Here is a 20,887-nt window from a genome sequence, read left to right as displayed (position 1 = left end):
GTCATTTTACAGGTGGGTGCAGCTCAAGCCCCAAACGTGAGTCAGAAGGTCCACATAGTGCAGTATGGTTCAGAGACCTGTGTCCAGAAATTATAAACCTGGGTTTACAATGCAGCGTGGACATTCAATCATGGGCTTTGAAATACTGACTCCACAAGCTTGGGTCCACAATACAGCACAGACATACCATTGAGAGGCCTCAGTCAAGGCCCTTCCCCCCCACCCGCCCCCAAGTGCTGAATGAATGTCCCTATCATGGAAAACTTACACTCTAAAAAGAAAAAATAGAGGAAGGAGGAGGAACAGAATAGAACAGAAACAAAGTAATCAGAACGACAGGCATGTCACGTTAGTTCCATTTTTTTTTTTTGCTCCCAAAGCCAAAAAGTGGGAGGGGGCAATAATAAAAATATGTACAATTTTAATATATTTTATATATTACCTGAATGTTTCTGATCAACCAATCAGCAGTGAAACAGTTATTCATATTAAAGTCATTTCTCAAGGGTCAGGATTAGTTCACCTTAGAGTGTGAATGGGAAGTTCACTACTCAGAGCAGTAGTTACAATCCATCTGCAGACTCAGCTCTGTATTTGTTTAGTCAGATCATATTTTTTAGATTATCTTCCAATCTTATTTCTGTAGCACAATTCCACATCAAAGAGTGAACTTTGCAGCATGGAATCACAAAATACACAGGACCTACCCATAAATAGCATGCCTACAGTCCCAAAGGCTGAAGGGTGTAAGGAAAGCGGCAACAGTCACCCACACGCAGCAGTCTGTTGTGGTGCTGCACAAGCATTGAGACAGAGTATATCAGTAGAATCAAGGACAAAAATGTGGTTTAAAGTCACCGTCATGGCTTCCAACATGCAAGTCCCCATCCATGTGCTGTCTTCACTTGTCTTTGTCCCCTTCTACTGCAGCTCAGCTTTTCTCTCTCCTCCATTTTATTTCTGTGTACCTCTGAACCTCCAAAATGTGTAGGCCAAAGGCAACTGTTCACAAGTTATTTTTGTGTATATACAACTGTGGCCTTACAGATGAAAATTATGCATGTTTACAATTTCCTTATTGCAATAAGTGTATAGTACAAGTAAGCTGAGTTTTATTCTAGTGCACTTTGCTTATATCTCAGTATTAAAATACTGAACATTCAGAATTCTTTTATCATACACAGACATCCACTAGCGTGGACCTTACTCAAGAGTTAAATTTGCTCATTCAAATTCATAATGGAGGCTAATCAGACATATCCCTTTCTGTGGGGCTCAGACTCCCTCTGCTGGACTGCTGCATCACCATACTGACTAGGGGGACCAGACAGCAAGTGTGAAAAATCGGGACAGGGGGTGTGGGATAATAGGAGCCTATATAAGAAAAAGACCCAAAAATCGGGACATCTGGTCACCGTAATACTGACCCAGATTTATCCTGCTTCCCAGAGCAAGAGTCTCTTTAGATTTACTGCTTTGGAATGTGAAAATTTCTTCTAGAAACTGCCCAGAACTTCAAATGAACTGGATTTTCAGTAATTGGAACCTGTTGATAAACGATTTCAGACAGCTTGAGGATTTCAGACATTCTTTAAAGCTGTGTGTGTGTGTCTCTCTCTCTTTCAAAATGAGGCCTACCCATGGATCAACTTTTTACCAGCCTGTCTGCCTCAGCAGATATACCCTCCTTGATGAAGATCATAGAAATGAGAGATACAGAGGACAATGGCTGAGATACTTTAAAGCAGACTATTGAATGTAGGCGTAGCAACCTGCATGGAACCTGGAAGAGCAGAGGTTGCAGAAGGGGCACTATTAAGTCAGTCTGTATGCTCACTGCTAGAATGGTAGCTGCAGTTGCAGCATCTTTGTAAATAGGTCTCTTAATAAAGAGCCAATTTAGTTTTAGAAACATGGGATCCTCTCATGGTATTACCCAGCGTACAGTATACAAAACAGACACCTTCCATTACAATGAATGGAAGATGATGTGTCCAAATCCTCACTGTTGGGATCTTACCCATTTCCCCAATAATTGAGGATTGCTCACTACAATACATTTGCATGGTTTCCAGTCTAACTGAGCAAACTCAATTCACAGGTGAATTTTCACTGCTTTCCTTACAAAGATTATTCTGGTGAAAGATTAGGGAAGAAAGCATTTTTCTGCTGTTCATCCTCAGTTTTCCTCCCCCAGGACTCCAGTGTTTTGCCAGCCTCTGTGTACACAGCAATAATTTTTCTTCAAACAATTTGTCTTTCATTCTTCTTGCCTTTCAGTTTCCTTTCTGGTAAAGTAGTACCCTGAACTGTTCACACTATTACAGATGTGGTCACATCAAAGCACAGGGAAGACTATAACCATTATGGCCAGTGACACAATGCTTCTCTTTTTAAGTCAACCATCTTGTGTTGCCTTCCTCACAGGACTGAGATAAGGCTTGATGATTTCATGTTTGTGAGTGCTTTCAGGTCTTCACATGAGAAGCACCCTAGAAGTCCAAGGTAAATTATTCTCTCAGATGTTTCACCCCTACCCACATCACCACCTTAGTCTTTTCTTGATGGATTTTAAGTGAACTAGCTTTTCTGAGGTATTTATGAAGGTTCCATTTTCTTCCCCAATCATGGATTTAATAACTTTTAGGATACTATATAGCAGTTGTTAAAACACTCCTTTTGAAAAAATTAAAACAAGTTACACAAAAACTGACTTTTTCCCCTCTCCTCAGTTCATTAAGACAGCATAGTGTGCAAAATCTTTAGTTTTAAAATTCAGTCGAGACATATACTGTATTGGCCAAACTGTACGAAGGTAAAAAAGTATGAACATTTATTTTTAGCCACAGAAGAATTTTAGCCAGTGAAGCTTTTATCAAAGTCTACTAAAATTTCATTAGGTTGTTTTTAAAATTGATTTCATTATTGTCCTTGTTAAATAAAACCTGACACTGAAAAAGGGAAGAAATAGACTTTTCATCTTTTTTACTCACTTTGTGTGTGTGTTTAATGCAAGTTAATTAGTGCCTGTCTTGATTATAGGTCTTTGTTTTTTAAAACAAAATAATAAAAAGGTATTAAGATGTTGCATATACTATTTCATCTTAATTGAAACAAAACGGGGGGGGGGGGGGTTTGCATGCTATTTTAATGGTTAAGAACGTTGCACTAGTTTGGCTTCAAATAACCAAAACACAAACAAGTGATAAAAGCACCAATTTAAGACTTTTTTTAAACAAAACAATTTCAGGCATTTTAATGCATTTTTTAAAGGAACCACATGAGTTTCATGTAGGTTATTTATACATATTATGGCACTTCAATTCTTTTAAAAGGTAGTTAATTACTCAGGATATCTAGGTATAAAATCAGTTGGCTAAAATTCTCCATTCTAGCAAGAAAAAAGAATTTGTCTACCCCCAACGTTTATTTATTTATTTTTTTTTTTCTGAAAAGTTGCACCAAACTATGATTTCTCATACTTCATATTTGGATATGTTGCCATTGACAAAGATGTCAAGTCAACTTTTAATTTAGATCACTGGTAATTTACACACACACACACACACACACACACACACACCCCCTCAACCATTACCATCAAAACAAAAACTGTCCTGTCCCTTATAATTTAATATTTAGTTATCCATTCTTCTGTAGGGCTGTTTCAATCTTAGAAGGAATTGCACAAGTTACGAAAGAAGTCAAATTCAATTAAAGAAGACAATTTAAAATTTTCTCCAGATAAAGCATTATATGACATCCACTGGCCTGGTATCCAACCATACATTTTAATACACCACATTTGTTATTTAAAAAGTAGCATATATATATCAATCGGGAAATAAGAACAGTTAAAGGAACACAGATGACTTACATTAAAACAGGCCCGTATATTTTCATATAAATCCCACAGCCCTACTACCAACACTGTAGAGGGTTTCTATTGCTTTCTTAATTCATCTGAACTACTATATATTGTGAGGCTTTAATAGGAGCAGCCTTGGGGGAGAAAATTACAATTGGAAGGGAAAAGAAAGTTATGACAAGTAAAAAAATCCAAGCATTTTAAAAAAAATCTTTACTTGCAAAATTAAGCCACATGCTATTGTATGATTTATATTTGAATTTAAAAAGACTAATTAGACAAATAAAAATAAAACCCTAAAAATGGCAATTCTATAAATAATGAACATTTTGATTTCACTAGACTTTAATGAAAAACCATTTGGTAATTAAATACTTGCTACTGTCCATTAAGTTGATGAACTTTATTAGGGTTAAAACTGTAACAAAGTTCATCCTAAAACATTTTGCAATGCAAAATTATTTTCTCTCAAGGAGTGTCTAAATAAATTGAATGCTATGAATTACAAGCAATCTTCAGAAGCTGACTCACATTCATAAAACTTTATACATCTTTTTAGAACTAAGATATTTATACTACTAAAAAAACCAAACATGCATCACTTCCATACACTCTGATATCATGATTTATATTACATTATGTAACACCTTTCTTCTAAACAGCAGCAGTTTTATCATACATTTGCTCCATTTTCTTTGGATTTTTGATCTTTATCTTCATTCTTTACAATATCCTATAAAAAGGGGGGGAAAGGCAGTAGTGTAAGTTCCATTAGCAGCAGTATCCGTAAGCTAAGCTGAAAACCAATTTAGAGGCCCTAAAATTACAATGAAAACAAGGTACACTGTTTTACTTGTTAAACTGTCAGGTGTGTTTTATGAAAACTATTATTTCTAAGCTGCAACACGATTCCTTCCTGAAAAATTAAGGGCCCACAGATTAAGATAGGCACAAAATTAGGTTTATTTAAATTACTTGTTTAATATCCCCATAATTTTTTTTTTTTTTTTTTTTAAAGAAATCAAAAACATCTAGAGTGGAATGTTTTGCAGCCCAAACTCTGTTACCTCATGCCAGTATATGAGAATCAAAGTAAAACTGACAAAATTGGTTTGTTTATTTTCATTGTTAAAATTAAGTAAAATGTAAAAAAGAAATAATCATGAACAGTAAAAAGCACACTGGATTCTTAAAATTCAGTTTTAATGATCTAAGACGCTGTTTTTAACATGTAAATTATAGTTAAAAATAACTTTCTTTAAATGACTGGGTCCATTCAGTTACTGATCATCTTCCTCTCATCTGCAAGTAGTACTCCTGAGGGCATTCTGCACCAAAAAATTAAAATTTTTGCGCACAATATTTTAAAATTTTGCACAATTCTGCAAATTGTATTTGTTAAATAAATGTGGAGGCTCCAGCATGGCACTGGGGAGCACAGGCCACTGGCTGCACAGAGGTGGGAGATCACTGTGCAGCTCCCCGACCCCGGACACTGACTCAGCAGTGAGGCTACACCCAACCCTGACAGCTCAAGGACTGGGCTGCCCCAGAAACACCCACCCTGTCCCCCCTCCATGCTAGATGCACCAGGTGTGGGCTGGCAGGCTCAGCAAGGCAGGATCCAAGTATGGAGGGGCTTAGTATGGGGGAATCCAGGTGTGGGTTGAGAAGGTTCTGTTTGGGGCAATCTAGGTGCGGGCAGCTCAGTGGGGGATCCGGGTGCAGGAGGGCTCTGGATGCACAGGGGCTTGTTGCGGGGGTTCTGGGTGCAATGGTAATGAGACTCTGCAGGGGGGTCCAGGTGAAGATGGTTGGGGCTCAGCATGGGGGGCTCTGGATGTGTGTGTGGGGGGAGACAGCTCAGCAGGGGTGTCTGCGGCTCAGTGGAGGGTCCAGATGCTGGAGCAGTAGGGGATCCAGGTGAAACTGACTGGGGTTCGGTGGGGTGGGGATCTGGGTGTGGGTGGCTCATTGGGGTGATGCAGATCGGCGGGAGGGTCTGGATGAACAGGGATTGGGTGTGTGGGGGAGCAGCTCCCTGTATAGGGATCCCTCCCCCTGCAGCTGAGGAGTGATGGGTGCAGGAAGTGGGGGTGAGGAGAGTTTGCAGAGCTTCCTGCAGCTGGGGAAGAAATTTGGGGGTGGGTCTGACCCAGCCCCAGATGCCAGGCAGGGGATGAGGAAGTCTCGTCCTCCCCAGCCAGGACTAGCAGTTGAGCCTGGCACAGGGTAGGGAGCTGGATATTCCCCAGTCCTGACCCCTGCCTCAGTGATTTACCTTCTGCCAGCTGCCCTGGGCACCTGAAACATACTGCTGGGGAGGGGCACATGACCACTCTTGTGGCTTCCCTTTGCTTCCCCATCAAAAAGTAATTTTTCTGCAGGGAAGCAAAGAAATCTGCAGGGGACATAACTCATGTGCAGTGGTGCAGAATTCCCCCAGGAGTAAAGTAGGAGATTCACAAGTCAGCACTACATCTAAGTAGCAGCTTCTGTGAGGCCTCCCACGGAGACATTTCTGTGGTGAAAATAACTTATGGAGAAACTACCATCTCTTCATGGATGAAGTTGAAGCTAGCTTTCCTTTATAAGTCTAACTTTGTCCACTGCCCTCATCTTCAAAACTACAATTCTCCTGAAATTTCACTTAAATGATTTTATGGTAGAGTAGAATTTTTCTGGTACAATCAAACAAATCTGGCATGTTTCCTAATCTTTATTTTTAATGGACCCTTCCAAGATGCCATATGGTATCACTGAATCAACGTATAGCTGAAAGCAAGGAACTTTTGAGTTCTAATAACACCACTGCCACTAAGTGTCAGTAATAGCCTACATTTATGCAAGCATTATTTAGTTAGGCCTTATAACATCCCAGTGAAGTAGATAAATAATATCACTCCAATTATAAATAAAGTGAAACTGATGTTTACAGATGTAAGCTACTTGTCCAAGGCCACAAAGGAAGTTATTGTCACAAGCAGGATTAGATTCCAGGCCTCCTGACACCCAGAGTTCTAGGCCTTATTCACCACACCCGAATGCCTCCCATATAAGTCTCTGGAAATACTCTACCTACCTACATCACAAGGATTCCCATATGATCCTTTTGCTCAACATAGGATTTAAGGTGGTGTAAGGCAGATTTCAGCCAGTGGGTGATATGAAGGCACAATTATGGTGGTTTTAGATACCTGACCTGTTAATTTTCATAGTTAAGGTTACACCTAAAAATAGTTCCCTGGTTTTCCTTTTTTTTTTTTTTTTTTTTTTTAAACTACACCACTCTATTAAAATTTCTTTCCCTTAGATGACCAATACATATTTAGAGCCTTAACTATAAATTCATATGTACATGTGTCTGGGAATATTCTGAAAACTCATTTTAAAATAGCTTAGTTTATAAAGCAATTACATATAACTGAAGAGTTGCAAGATTCTAACCTTTTTAAGAACGTTGTGTATTTCATCCATAACTGTGGCTAAATTTTTGATTGTCTTATTCAGCTGGCCCTCAAATTGCAAATTGGTATCTTCTGAGGTCTTCAAATTCTCTTGTACTTGGTTTAGGTCCTTTTTTACTTCTTTAAGCTCTCCAGACAGGTTTTTGTTAGAATTCTCCAACTGTAATATGGTCTTTTCATCTTCATCTGAAAAAAAGACAGACAGACAATCTCAAGTCATCTCAAATACCTTATATTATGCCCCTTACCATTCCTTTCTGCATCCTAGAAAAAACATTAATACAAATTTTTAAAAGATAGTATTAAGCATTAGCACTAATAAAATGTGATAATTAATATTTAAGCTCCTCGCAGTTTGAGAAGTAAAATAGTCTCTGTTATACTGCTCCACATGGGGCATTAAATAATTCACTCCCCAGAAAATGTCCTCAGGTGAAATAACCTGATTTTTTATGCAATTCAATACTGAACTCTGAGCAGGTTTGTTCTTTGTTGGACATGGATTTGCACTTAATTTGATCAGAAAAGGCAAACACCACAAAGGTCTAACACGGCTAACAATGGTACTCCAACCTATTTGATTGGCCAATCAAGTGTTAGCTGTGCAAGTTCAAAGTGTGGGAGAGAAATAGGGGGGAAAAACAGAATTTAATAATGCAAAACTGTTTTATAACACTGGGTCATAAACCAAATTCGAGAAGGTTTGAATGTTATGTACTGTATATGTAGTATTTTATAATAAACATTTCAGAAAAATCATGGTACATCTTCAAAGTACATTCTCAAACCTGTTTTCTCTTCCAGCAACTGAAGTTTTTGTTCTATTTCAGCCCGCACTCTTTCACTCTTCTCTAGTTTCTGCAAGAGGCTCCCTACATCCACCATAGCTCCATTGTACACAATTAGGCCAACATTTTCTTCTGTACCCTTAGATTCCTGTTTTATAGTAGGGGATGGTAGCAGCAATCTGTTGCCTAAAATAAATTAAGTAATGTTACAAAATATGTAAAACCATTAAAAATTGGGTTAGTTTTCAACCAACCAGAATATGAAGAATGTGTTCAAAACCTTCTAAAAAAGACCCTAATCTAAATATTTGAGAACCAAGGTGCTCTCTGCATATGTGAGGGAGGAGATAAAAAGCAGGTAGAGTCAGGTGTGGGGCCTGAGAAGAGCGAAAGCCGCTTGCATAACATTCTTCCCATCCTCCCTGTTTATTGAAGGATGGCTGCATGAATTGAATTCCATGCTAAGGGAGAGGGGTAGAGTGGCTGCCCTCTGCAGTATCATTCCCCACAAACACGTTCCCCACAGGTAAGTAATCCTTATAATCAGCAAGCTCATCCACTATCCCATTCCAATATACAGGGTTTGCACAGTAAACATAGCGGGGAGCATGGGGAGCCAGAAGCCCTGGGTTCCGCAAAGATCTATGCAGACCTCACAGGATCTACTTGTTTGAAGTGCTGAACTTGTAACTTTAAGGGAATAAATATTTTATCCACTCTTATCTCCGTAATACAGCAGTGAAATTAGGTGAAGTTTTGCAACCAGGCAAATTAGTACTAACTACGTAACAGAGTGGTCCCCAAACTTTTTTGTGCCTCCACCTTACCCCTGTCTGTGTCCCCTACCCCGCCAGCCACAGTTGGGGGCGAGGCCAGAGGCAGATCCAGGGGTAGAGTGGAGCTGGGTTGGCACTCCCTCCCCACCCCTGTGGGCTGGCCCGGGTCCCACCATGCCCCTCTGAACATTTCTCTGCACCCCCCATAGACGGCACACCCCACAGTTTGGGGATCACTGACCTAACATATCTTCCTGCAGGGCTTCAGACTCTTCCTGATTTTCTTCATCTTTTGAGGTATCAGTTAATCTTCTGTAAAAGCAAGATTCTCGAAGTACTACCTTATTAAGTAGTTTCTTAACCTAAAATATAACAAAGGAGATCAATATTATGTTACTTTGTTGAATAATTCTATTATAGTTTCATATATTTAGAATAGTATTTTTAAAACAAATATTTGATTTAAAATATTAAATTAAATGATTGCATTAAAATGCAAAAAAGCTTACTGATTGCAACTTTAAACAAGTTAGGGAAAAATTTGTAACAGCACTAACTTGCCCACAATGAATATGAAACAACCTTTAAATATATTATATACTCTTTCTGTAGCATTCCTGCCTCATTGCAAAATATATTTCTATATAATTATAAAACAGAACCTGAGCACGTGAAAGATGTAGTCCAAGTGTATACAGTATCTCCTCCATGTCCTTTTCAAGAAGGTATCCACAATGACTTTGATCAAAATAAACGAAAGCCATCAGAAGATCCCGGTTAACTGTAATCATCTGTGTCTTATCTTTCTCCTATAGAGGATACATTGCATATTAATTAGTAAGTTACAATATCAGTGTTTCCTAGTCTTTATAAATAATTAATAGAGTGCTTGGGTTAACAAGGTAGATTCCCTCTACCAATTTTACCATTTACTTTATGAGTCAAAGTTATTACTATTGCCAGTATTTTACCTATTAGGCTCATAAGTATAATATAGCTTTATTTAGTAGGACATCTCTCATACAAGCTGTATCCAAAAATTCTGAACAGAATTAAAGCACAGAAGACAGGTTTTTGTACATGTAAACAGGAAAATATTCTTTTTTCCTTTTGCTCAGGCTAGCATGGCTTTATCAAACGACTTAAACATCCCCGCACCAATGGTACACACATGTGTTCGTAGATAATGCCCCCTCAAAAACACACAGTCTCAGATCTTTCAATTGACAATTATTTTCAAAACAGAACACCCATAACTATGATTAACGAACATCAGAATCACATAAGATCCTGGGATTGATCTGCAGTCCTGCATGCATGCTTAATATAGTTTTTACACCTCCTTAGCTTAAGAGGAGAAAAGGGGTATGATTAAAAATCTGTTTTACTTTCTGATTTTTGGCAAATAAATCCTAGATTCACTATGTTATGGTTAGTTTTCATTGTTCTGAATTTGGCATGTGGAGAAAAGCCATGGTTATTTCTGAGGAAGAGGCTCTCTTTTTTGTGTATGAGTAGACTTCCAAAAGGATTCCAGACATTATAACGGAAAAGTTAGTTTATAGCCTAATATTTTGTTGCATTAAAAGAACATCTGATTTACTGAGACATGAACATGGAAACAACTTCAAAAAAAGGAACCAATTTGGGATTAAATCACAGAAACCTCAAAGATCCAAAAGAAACATAAGCGGCATGAATGCATAGGCTGGGCTGGGCCACACTTCTTCCTACCCTCCTTAATAGATTGAGGCAATGTCACTGGATTTCTGCCTGCCTCAAATTGGCACTTAAAGTCAGACCAGTCGCCTCTTTTATGGATGGGCAGGACTTACCCTCAAGTCTTTCAAGCTAATTAGTATCCCACCTGAGAAAGTTAATTATGAGAGAAAAATTTAAAATAACTTACAAGATTTAGAAGAAAACATATTTAAAGTTAATCAGAAGCACTCCCCTCTAACTTATTTAGATGTAAAATTTCAGGCTAAAAGGAAAGTTTTTGAGGGAAATGAACCAGTGAAAACAGATTTTATAATGAAAACTAAGGAGCAACCTTAACCGGTACTACTTTTACATTAAGGCTATGTATAGTTATAAAACAGGCAGTAAGTACTTTATCTTTAGAAGATCTCTCTTTGCAATGTCTGTTTCCCTCTCTTCTATCATCTCGCTTGTTCATTTCCTCTTCATCCCGGTCTAAAAAACAAAAGTGGAATTCAGCAAATTCACAGTGAATTAGAGTCTAGAACCACTATTTCAAATGCTTGTGTATGATTTTTAAAGAAAATACAGTTTGCACAAAAAAGTGATCAGATGATGACACTCTCTTCCTAAATATGAAATTGAAAGGTAAATGGTCATTTTGCAAGATTATAATTAAAATACAATTTTGTTTTTTTTTTCTTTTGGCCTACTTTGACACAATGCACTCAAATCCATCAATTTTATCTCAATATATTATTCAAATTTTCATACATAGGCCTGGTTTTCACATGGAAAGCTGGACAGACCATCAGATAAGCTAACCTTAACATAGTTCAGGTGCCACCATGTGAGTGAGGAAGAGCCACAGAAAGTCATGCAACTTCCTCTACTAAGACTCAAGAGTTTCAAAGATTCAAAGTTATATCCTAATAAAAAGGGTAAGAAGAGAAGATCGATGTTTTACTGTCAGTTCATTTGGTTGTGACATTTAGGTTCTCAGAGTTATTTAAAGCTTTTTAATAAACTGCTTTTTGTAAGGTAGGCAATATAGTACCATCAAAATCTGAAATAGAAGGGAGAAAAGTTTGACAAAAGCAGGGCTGGTTTAAGGTATATAGCACTGTAGATCCATACCTTGGGACCCAGTTCTTGGGGGCCATAGGATCACCTCCCAATCCAAGTTTCAACTGAAATTTATTTATTTATTTATTAACCTTCATTGTGAAGAATCTGACAGTGTAAACTGCTGCAATGGTGTTTGCTCAAATCTGCTGACAGCCTGACGCTAGCTCCGTGAAGTGTGAACTACCCCATACATCTCAACTGGGTGTTTACTCCAAGACACACTAATCTGAGGGGCTCTGCCTACACCTCTCCAACAAAGGAGCGTTCATGTGGCAAAAGAGAACAGAATAGGACATTCCCACTTATCCTCTCCCGCATCTGTGGTTGGGGGGACAGAGGGCCACCGCTGCCGCTCCTGGAAAACGGAAGAGGTTTCATTCCACTGTTCCTGCTTCTTTGGGAGGAGATGGAACCAGAAGCCACCAGTCCAAGTGGGGAATGAAGGGACACAGAGCCAAGGAGACCCTCTATTTTACGGTGTGCCAGAACCCCTGGATTGTGATAATTTGGCCCAGGAAAAAGCATAAAAATGCAAGCCAACATTTTCAAATTTAAGTGCCTAACTTTATCCACCCAATAGGGCTTCAATCCTGATTTTGGCCACTCAGAATTACGACAACACAAACAAATTATACTAATACTTTAATTTTATATTCTCTAATTCTAAAAGCTCTCAAGTTCAAAAAGCATATCCAGACACAATACAAAAGTTGAGGAAGTCAAAAAACTTTCACATAATATACCATCATCCTCATCTTCAGCATCTTCCGCTTCCATTGGATCATACTCTTCCTGATTATTGTCATCTTCAGTTTCTTCTTCATCTTTAGTATCATCTTTCCTTTTATCTTCCCTCTGTAATGAAAATGCCTAAAAATTAAGCAATCCAATGATGGGCAATAGCAAAACGAAAAAAATCTCACCATCATTAATTAAAAACTTCAATACAATATATATATATATATATTCATCCAAATTAGTATTTCTAATGATTTAAATCATTTTACAATGACACAGCTGAATGCTGTTTAAAATAGACACTTGAAAAAATGTGTAATTGTCAAGTTCTTAAAGATTAAGAACTACTCTATCTGAACAATCTTGATCCAGACAAATAAAATTAACACAAAAATATGAAGTTTTGGAAATTGCAGAGTAAAACACAGTAAACTGATTATTACTTATCCAAGCAACATCATGTATTTTTACATAAACTAATTGCAGACCTTCCTCTCTTCTTTATCTTCCTTCTTATCTTTATCATCTCCAGATTTTCTCCTCTTAGGTTTTGGATCATCATTTTCATCATCTTTTTCTTCTTTTTTATCTTTTCTCTCCTCTTTTTTGCTCTTTTTCTCTTTTTTGTCCTCTCTCTCTGGAAGGGATATCAGTGCTTTGTAGATTCTGACACCAAAATCCCTTTGAAGCATTTCATTGAATAGTTCTGCAAACAATGAAACCTGAAACAAAAAACACAAGAGAGACAACTCGTGAAAAGAGGTATGATATTATTTTAAAAATACACAGTTATACTGTATTTGCATTTAAGTAACCGTATCACTGCTTCCCTATCAAAATTCATATCACATTAATCAAAAACACAGCACTGTATCAGAGTAACATACTGTTTATCTAAAAAACCCAGTTTGTTTGAATATGGCCATCTGAAAAAGAAAAGTTAAAATTACAAAATTTTTTTTTTTTTAATATATATATACACACACATTGCAGCCCTCAGGTCCCAGATTAATTTTTATTTTGCTATACAAATTCAAACAAACACTCATATAGTACTAGGAGGTAGATACTATGACTTGCTATTGTAACAAATACTTAGTTTAAGCTACACCAGTTCCTTAAGTTAAGAATGATGCAGAGCATAAGAACTTGGGGGTGTGGGATGTGGAGAGGGAATCAAGAAACTGTGCATAATTAAAAACAAGTTAATTGCAGAAAGCAAACTATTTCCACACAAAAATGAAAGACAATACTGCCTTTTTGTATCATAGAAGAAAACAGTACTGGCATTTAGAACATGTGAATAAAACTGTATTTTTAAAATGTAGATTTGCAAAGCACAACACAAAAATAAAGACAAATCAGTCAAAAGCCACGAGCAAACAGTCAGTTCACATATCTACTTCACAAAAAGCCTGTGTACATAATTTAAGAATTGTAAGATTGGCTACAACTATTAATTTATTTTTACTAAAAAGCAGGCTTGTGAATTAGTCCACAAAGCAAGATGTGACTGAGTATTACAAAAAGGGATTGTATGAAAACTTGTGCAAGGAAAATAGCACCAGTTAGCCAGTTAAAAATAGAAGCCTAAGGGGGGAAAAAAAAAAAAAAATCAAGATATATCAAGAACATAAGGAAAATATCGGTAGACTTGACCTTGGAAAATGCTGAAAGGGGAAAGCAGAGACCTGTTAATTATAAACCAGTGAGTTTGAGGTATGATGGAGGAGTACTGGAAAAGGAAAAACAAAATAGTCTAAAGAGGTTTGAAAACGTATAGTGCATGTGGCAAACACTATGGTGATCTAAAGATGTCATAAAATATTAGTTAGATATCCTAGTAAAACAATTAAGTACGAATTCCGACCCAAGAGTATAAATTCATTAAAACAGGACAGACATAAAGAAAGCGTAATTACAGATGTCTGAACATGATGCTTGTCACTTAAATAAAACCAATACTATATTTACCTACAGTTATCAAAATGTGGTATTAGAAATACCTTGGTATTTCTATACACCAAGAAAAGATGAATAGCTACAGTACCTATGAAAGTGACTAGCATAGACAACCATGTAAGTTCCATGAACTGCTTATGTACCAATATGCAAGACAATGTTCTGAACACGTAATGTGTTAACACACTCTTGTCATATCAATATGTAAGATATTCATGAGTACAGAAAAAACACCCAATTGGCCTTACAGCCTCAGGAAAAAGTTTCCTTTGAGAGAGAGAGAAACAAAAGGGAGAAATTGAGAACCTGTGTGTTTCTTCTAGAATTTACAGAGTAGTCATACTGCAGTGATAAATGTGGTATCAATACCTACACAGTTTTTCCAAGTATGGACTAAGGATTAAACTTCAAGTTTGTCTCTTTTTACACTAGTACCTTAATATTTAGAATTTTAGGATATAGTTGCTAACATGAAAATAAGGATTCAGTTGTAGCGGTAAGTTATAGCAGAATTTGAGTAATATATTATGTAATACTTTCATTGCAACAGAAATACAGAGTCTAAGAACTATTGCATTTAAAAAGTACTTCAAATATTTGGTGTGAAGAGTTGGTATTTCTCAGTACAACATCCTACTACATTAAACTCACTAAAATTGCATTTCATTATGCTGTACTAGATACAAAGTAAACAAAATTACCTCAAAAGAATGCTCTTTGTTATCCTCCAGCCTGTAATCCAGAAGAACACTAAGAGACATAATACTACAATCAAATTTTCCACTTTTTGCTGCCCAGTTAGGATGTACAATGATTGCTGGTTCATCAGGCAAGATGTATCGTCTCTCTCGTCGTTGACGCTCCATTTCTTCCTGACGTTTCCTTTCTTCTTCCTAAAAAATAAACACATTTTAGAGATGAAATTTCAAACCATATATTAGCTTTAAATGCTCACTGCTTTTCACAGAATGGATAGAAGGCTTAAGTGCTGGGAAATTTATTAACAGATTGTGGGCCAGTGGCTCCTAGAGAGAGTCGGGATGCTGTCCAGTGTCATCCTTTGCTGTAGAAATCCTGTTAGCCAAGGCAACATTCCATAGGGTATGCAGGAGCACCACATCCTCTGTAAGGAGCAACATACAAACCCTTATTAGCACACAGTGCTAACTGCAGTGTACTTGCTTGATAGCTGGAACGGGACCAAATTATGTTCCTTAGAGGTATGATCTGCAAACTGGCAAGTTAGCAGACATTCCAAGGGCTCTTTTAAGCCCTTAAATTTCTTACATGAGAAGAGTAAAAGCGCCATTCACCACCTTCCCCCAGCACATATGAACAGCACAGATTTACCTTTAGATGCTAAGTGGTTGGTTTTCATTTGGTTTTTTTTTTTTTTTTAAAAACAGGGTATCATGTTATATGCAGTATTTCTAGATACAACTGCTACGGATTAAATAAAGATATAAAAAGAATGGTATTTTTATTTGTGATTGCAGTAAATTTCATCTTGCAGCAAAAAAGCACAGATTTTAGCTTTTTAACTGCTAGGCCAAGAACATAAAAGTTTTGCTGTTTAAAAATACTCAAGCACAGTCTCTGCTTGCTTTTAAAAACAGTGCATTACTCAGTGTTCCAAGATACTACGTGATTGCTATTTGATTAACTTGGTTGTTAATATACTGTTTTCTGATTCAACCTAAAGGAAGGAAAAATACCAAACTGTCGTCTCCGGGGAAACTGTCCCTCAGTGAAGCATCAGTGGCCAGAGATATGCAACAAATATCCCTCAAAGCAGAAGGAATCAGCAAGGTTTTCAGGGTTGGCACTAAGGAAAGAGGAGTCACCTTCCAAACTGAGGGACCAGAGTCACTCCAAAACCAAAGTACTCCCTGGAATCATGGTGCCTCATTGCTTTTTTGAGAGTCAGCATTGGGTCTTGTGAGTACAGACGATTCCTGTGCTACACCATCTTTTCCAGAGCTGTAGAAAGAGGAACTGAGGCCTCTACCTAAGGAGAACTCAAATGAACCATCAGAGATGGGCCTGTGGAAGACATCGCACTGACCAAGTCTCTTCTCAGAGCAGGCTTTTCAGTAACAATGATGCCTGCGGCAGTGAGGGTTTCAGTTTTGGGCACTGAGGCAGTCTTTGGTATCAAATAAACAGGCAACTACTTTTCTGGTGCCAACAGATGCACTTCACAAAGATGCCAAAGTGTCTGGGGCCAATGGCATCCCAACTGGTCCTTTGCTTAAAGCATGATTTCAAATGCTTACGAAAAGGACAGACTTGAGCATTCAGCTCTTAAGATCTACTTCAGTAGGAAGAGCTGAAACCATGTCTGCATGTTTTTTCTTACATGTTTTTTCATTATTTGGCACCCAACCCTGAATTACGTTTGGCACCATGACACAGAAGCAGGGCACAAGGAATAATGCACTAGAGAACTGCCTTCTGCCAGACATGAGTCATCGAGTTTTGTCGTCAGAACGGCCATCCCAGGAGAGCAGGAATGCTCACTCCTGGAAGCCAGATTTTTTTATTCAGATGAATTGTAATTGCCTGTCTTACTGAGGCCAAAGGCCAACTAGAGACAATCTGTGCAGCACCATGGGGAACAGAAGAAAACCTGAACAAAACTACATTGTGAATATGGAAACTACCACTATACTACACAATGAAAATTAAAAACTACTATTATTTGGCCAAAAGTTAAAATTTAATTTTCAAGACATGGAAGGACAGCCCTCAGTCTGCAACTAACAATGGAAAGGAACCAAGGTAGTTGTGGTCCTGTAGCTTTTTATAGGATTAATTCTGAACATTTGTCAAAATGGTTCACTGAAGCTTGTAGCACCAGAAGTGCATACGCCCATAAGGGGAAAAATGTGCAGAGCCAATATACTTGAACTCCCTGAGGCTCTTAATGTTAAAAAAAGTTAAAATCTTACAATAATTTATTCTTCCTGTTCCCCTCAATGTTTTTTTTTTTTTTAAATGGTCTGAATAACTTAACTCCGGCATAACTTAACTCCAGCATATCTATTTTCAGTGAGTTTATATTTTTGAGTTGGGTCTGTTGAGATAAAAAATTCAAATGACTTCGTTTAGACAAAGGTTTCATCACAAATCAGCAGCTCAAGTTAGAGCAAAAAAGCCTTTCCCAGCCCAGACTCCCAGTCTGGCTAGTGGAGAACTATAAAATCTTGATTTAACGATTTCCCTCTACTGCACTGCATAACATTTTAAAATTAAACCAAGTACATCTCAATACCAACCTCTTTGTCATCTTCAGATTTCCTATCCTCCTCCTCTTCATCTTCTTTTTCAGATTTCTCTAACTCCTTCTGTTCTTCTTTTTGTTCTTCTACTTTCAGTTGCTTTGTCAGTCGGGCTATCAGTTGGGATTTTAATCCTTTAGAGCTAAGAGTACGACTTTCTAATTCCTTGCGAAGGTCATTTACCTAGTAAACAGAAGTTGTGTAACTGGTACTGATCGGTGCCATAGCAATATACATGATCAATCATTCTGAAGTCAGAAATGCAAACATTACCTACAGTCTAACAGCTAATGAAATCCTTTTTCATCAACATTGGAACAAACTAAATATAAAAAAAGGTATTAATTTCAAAACACACTAGTTCTTACGTTTTTTGTTTCATCCCCCGAAGCCCCTCCCCCTTTTCTAGAAGGTATTTTGGTAACGGTAAGCAAAAAGTTGGAGAGCTCTTTTATTTATTTTTCACTATTATGTCTACTGGAGTATAGTTTTGTATATTGTTGAGTATCATATATAATATGAAAGTTAAATTACGTAAGGGTCCAGAGGAAGTTGTAGGCATTACTTTTTAGGTCTGTTTACATCAAAATATATGTTATATAAATAAAATATTTCCATAGAAAACATGACTGAAGAACTCTATCTTCCTAAACTAACTGTCTTCTAAATACCGGAGTAGGAAATCTCACTTGAGTATAAGTATATAGGCCAGATTACTAGAGACGCTTCACTTTCAGTTAAATAAAATAAATCTGATTTCTTTAAATTGTACCCAGTTTGAAGACTTTCAATGAAATAGTTAAGGCTCTTCTATAGGAATCATAACAGACACTAACACACAACATATATATTTGGATATCACAGTAAAAAAGTTGTTTACCTATAAAATTAGGAAAGAAGATAAAACAGAAGCACTGTTTAACTTTCAAAAACACTGAACTAGTTTTAAAAATCTGAGTGAAGAAATGTACCACAACTTCAGCTCTTGATACCAAAAATGTTGTTAAAAATAAAAATATACTGTATAATTAAAGAAACCTAAAAAATATTCGACAGTTACCTTCATTGTTTTTGGATCCAGTTTAGACCAGTGGGTAGGAGTAGAGATCTCTTTAGCTTCCCCATCATCCTTTTCCTCTTCATCCTGGCAAATAAAATTAAGAAATCATCATTCAGAAAGTTTAAGAGTAATTTATTTATTTTTTTTAAATTCTGTTGCTGATCTGTGGCAAGGTCACAAATGTTTCAGACAGTCTTCTCCTAAAGTTATTGTTTAGACAAGTCCACATACACACATTCTACCACTTCATAACTGATCACAGTGCCACTCATCAGCCAATAAAAGCCAGATCTGTGAAACGCAAAAGGGTGATAAATAACACCACAAATAATGTCAGGGATACACAGACACTGCTGGTCTCCGCTAACCATACAGTGTGTGATCTTGCCCCAATTTTCAAACATCCATAGTCACTCTTGATTTAGTCAGACCTTTCAATATCCCAAGATGCTCATCAGCCATGTGGCCTGAAATTCAAGTGTTTCAGACTAATTCTTGTCCAATTTCCAAATACAATAATTAGAACTGGCCACTGGAGAAAATTTAGAAATTTTAGAAAATGGCAAAATATTTAAGACTGCTATTAATACTGAATCTCACTCAACAACTGGTTCCAGATTCCAGCAACTAGTTCTAAGATAAAAACAATGTTCTGCGCATCAAAAGCACAATTTACTTCCATTTGTGGTATCAGCACACACATTAAAAGTTAGTATACTAGCTGAAATAAAAAACATTCACTATACTGCTGAAAGCTGGTTTACCAGTCATTGTTACCAGTTATGTTCCTCCTATGTATGTTTGTTGTGTAGTATGTGGTGTGCATTTTGTGCCTGTGTTCCTGTGCCTGTGAGAAGCAGAAATAGAAAAAGGGATTAGCGTTCAGTGCCTGTTCTCCATCAGCCTCCTTGCGTTCACCCTGAAGCTTCTCGACCAGCTGCTGCTTGTATCCTCGGGAGAGGGTTTCCCACTCTGAGCGGGTGGGAAGGCAATGCCAAACATCCGGGAAAAATAAAACCACTGTCTCCACATGAGCTGGAACTGTACGCCCCTTGTGGGTCTCCTCAGGGCGATGGTAGCGAATCTCTGCAAAACGGTACCTGTTGCAAGGGAAGAAGCATGTTGGAAAAAAAATTCTACAATACATTTTAAAGAGCCTAGTTCACTTGTAGCACATCAAGTAAAGAAACTTTGCTGCAAGAATCTGAGGTTTATCTAAAGAAAAAGTTATGGAAGCCATATTTTCTCTTTTGGCACATTTGTACAATGTATTCCAAGATAAAATGGGGACGAGTGAACAATATGCTGACTGCTATAGGTAAAGCGATGTACTTGCCAGTTTGTGTTAGGAAATATAATCCTCAATTAAAAGGAAAAGTTGAAACACTTTTAAATTTAGTGTGAAATAGAAACTTCATTCATAAATTGGTAAAACAGTGAGTGTTAGACAACACAGGACAAATAAACTCATCAAGAAAAAATATGGCTATATAACCAACAGCTAATTATTTACAAAAGAATAATGAAATGAAGTTCTCTTGACGATCTTCTCCAGCTATGCATGAAATGGAAAATATTTTCAACATATAACCATTACAAAATTACAGCATAACATGTACAAAATTCAGAATTTTTAATTAGTTTTTGATGCATTATTGAACACATTTGGCACCAACCAACCTCTTGTTATAAAAGAGAACATCCCTTCAACCAGTTTACCTACACCACCACAGGCTGCTAATAAAGAAAAAATGGTTTGGGTTTTTAACAACAGTTCTAAGAATAATCAGAAAACACTTATTTCTATAATATGCTCTGTTTTGGAGAATGGTACTTACCATTGTGTGCACACACTTAAGTCAATGCCTGTTAGAGCCTTGCAACAACGGATAGCAGTCTTAATCAGCACAGAGGGGTCCTTTTCTGGATCAGGTCCATCCAGTGATGGGGACCAGTGTCCTCCAATAGCCATAGCTTCATCTTTTCCTTTCATACCCACTAAAAACTGGATAAAAAAAGTCTCCTGAATGTTTCCCTGATAGGGAAAAACAGTTCCCCGAACTATGAGGGTAAGACTATAGGGTACACAGAGCATAAAATATACATCTAACTTTGAAA

At 37.3% G+C, this 20,887-nt stretch overlaps 1 protein-coding gene across 2 annotated transcripts in view; it reads right to left on the bottom strand.

Moving 5' to 3' along the window:
* Nucleotides 1-3,874: 3,874 nt before the first annotated feature.
* CCAR1 (cell division cycle and apoptosis regulator 1) overlaps nucleotides 3,875-20,887 on the bottom strand; it is a 40,717-nt gene continuing 23,704 nt past the window's right edge. The window contains exons 13-25 of one of the 2 annotated variants that reach the window (XM_074958897.1): nucleotides 20,608-20,774; nucleotides 19,659-19,869; nucleotides 18,770-18,853; nucleotides 17,707-17,892; nucleotides 15,130-15,321; nucleotides 12,955-13,188; nucleotides 12,472-12,583; nucleotides 11,013-11,095; nucleotides 9,562-9,708; nucleotides 9,141-9,261; nucleotides 8,124-8,309; nucleotides 7,316-7,521; nucleotides 3,875-4,601 (exon numbers count right to left, since the gene is read on the bottom strand). In XM_074958897.1, coding sequence (XP_074814998.1) covers nucleotides 4,542-4,601; nucleotides 7,316-7,521; nucleotides 8,124-8,309; nucleotides 9,141-9,261; nucleotides 9,562-9,708; nucleotides 11,013-11,095; nucleotides 12,472-12,583; nucleotides 12,955-13,188; nucleotides 15,130-15,321; nucleotides 17,707-17,892; nucleotides 18,770-18,853; nucleotides 19,659-19,869; nucleotides 20,608-20,774 — 1,989 coding nt within the window. In that variant the 3' untranslated portion in view covers nucleotides 3,875-4,541. The remainder of the gene's footprint in view (nucleotides 4,602-7,315; nucleotides 7,522-8,123; nucleotides 8,310-9,140; nucleotides 9,262-9,561; nucleotides 9,709-11,012; nucleotides 11,096-12,471; nucleotides 12,584-12,954; nucleotides 13,189-15,129; nucleotides 15,322-17,706; nucleotides 17,893-18,769; nucleotides 18,854-19,658; nucleotides 19,870-20,607; nucleotides 20,775-20,887) is intronic. The other variant, XM_074958896.1, reaches the window with a different exon arrangement.

Source organism: Natator depressus, chromosome 7, assembly GCF_965152275.1.
Source record: "Natator depressus isolate rNatDep1 chromosome 7, rNatDep2.hap1, whole genome shotgun sequence".
In the NCBI taxonomy this organism is placed as follows: domain Eukaryota; kingdom Metazoa; phylum Chordata; order Testudines; family Cheloniidae; genus Natator; species Natator depressus.
This window is presented reverse-complemented; position numbering and strand designations above follow the sequence as displayed.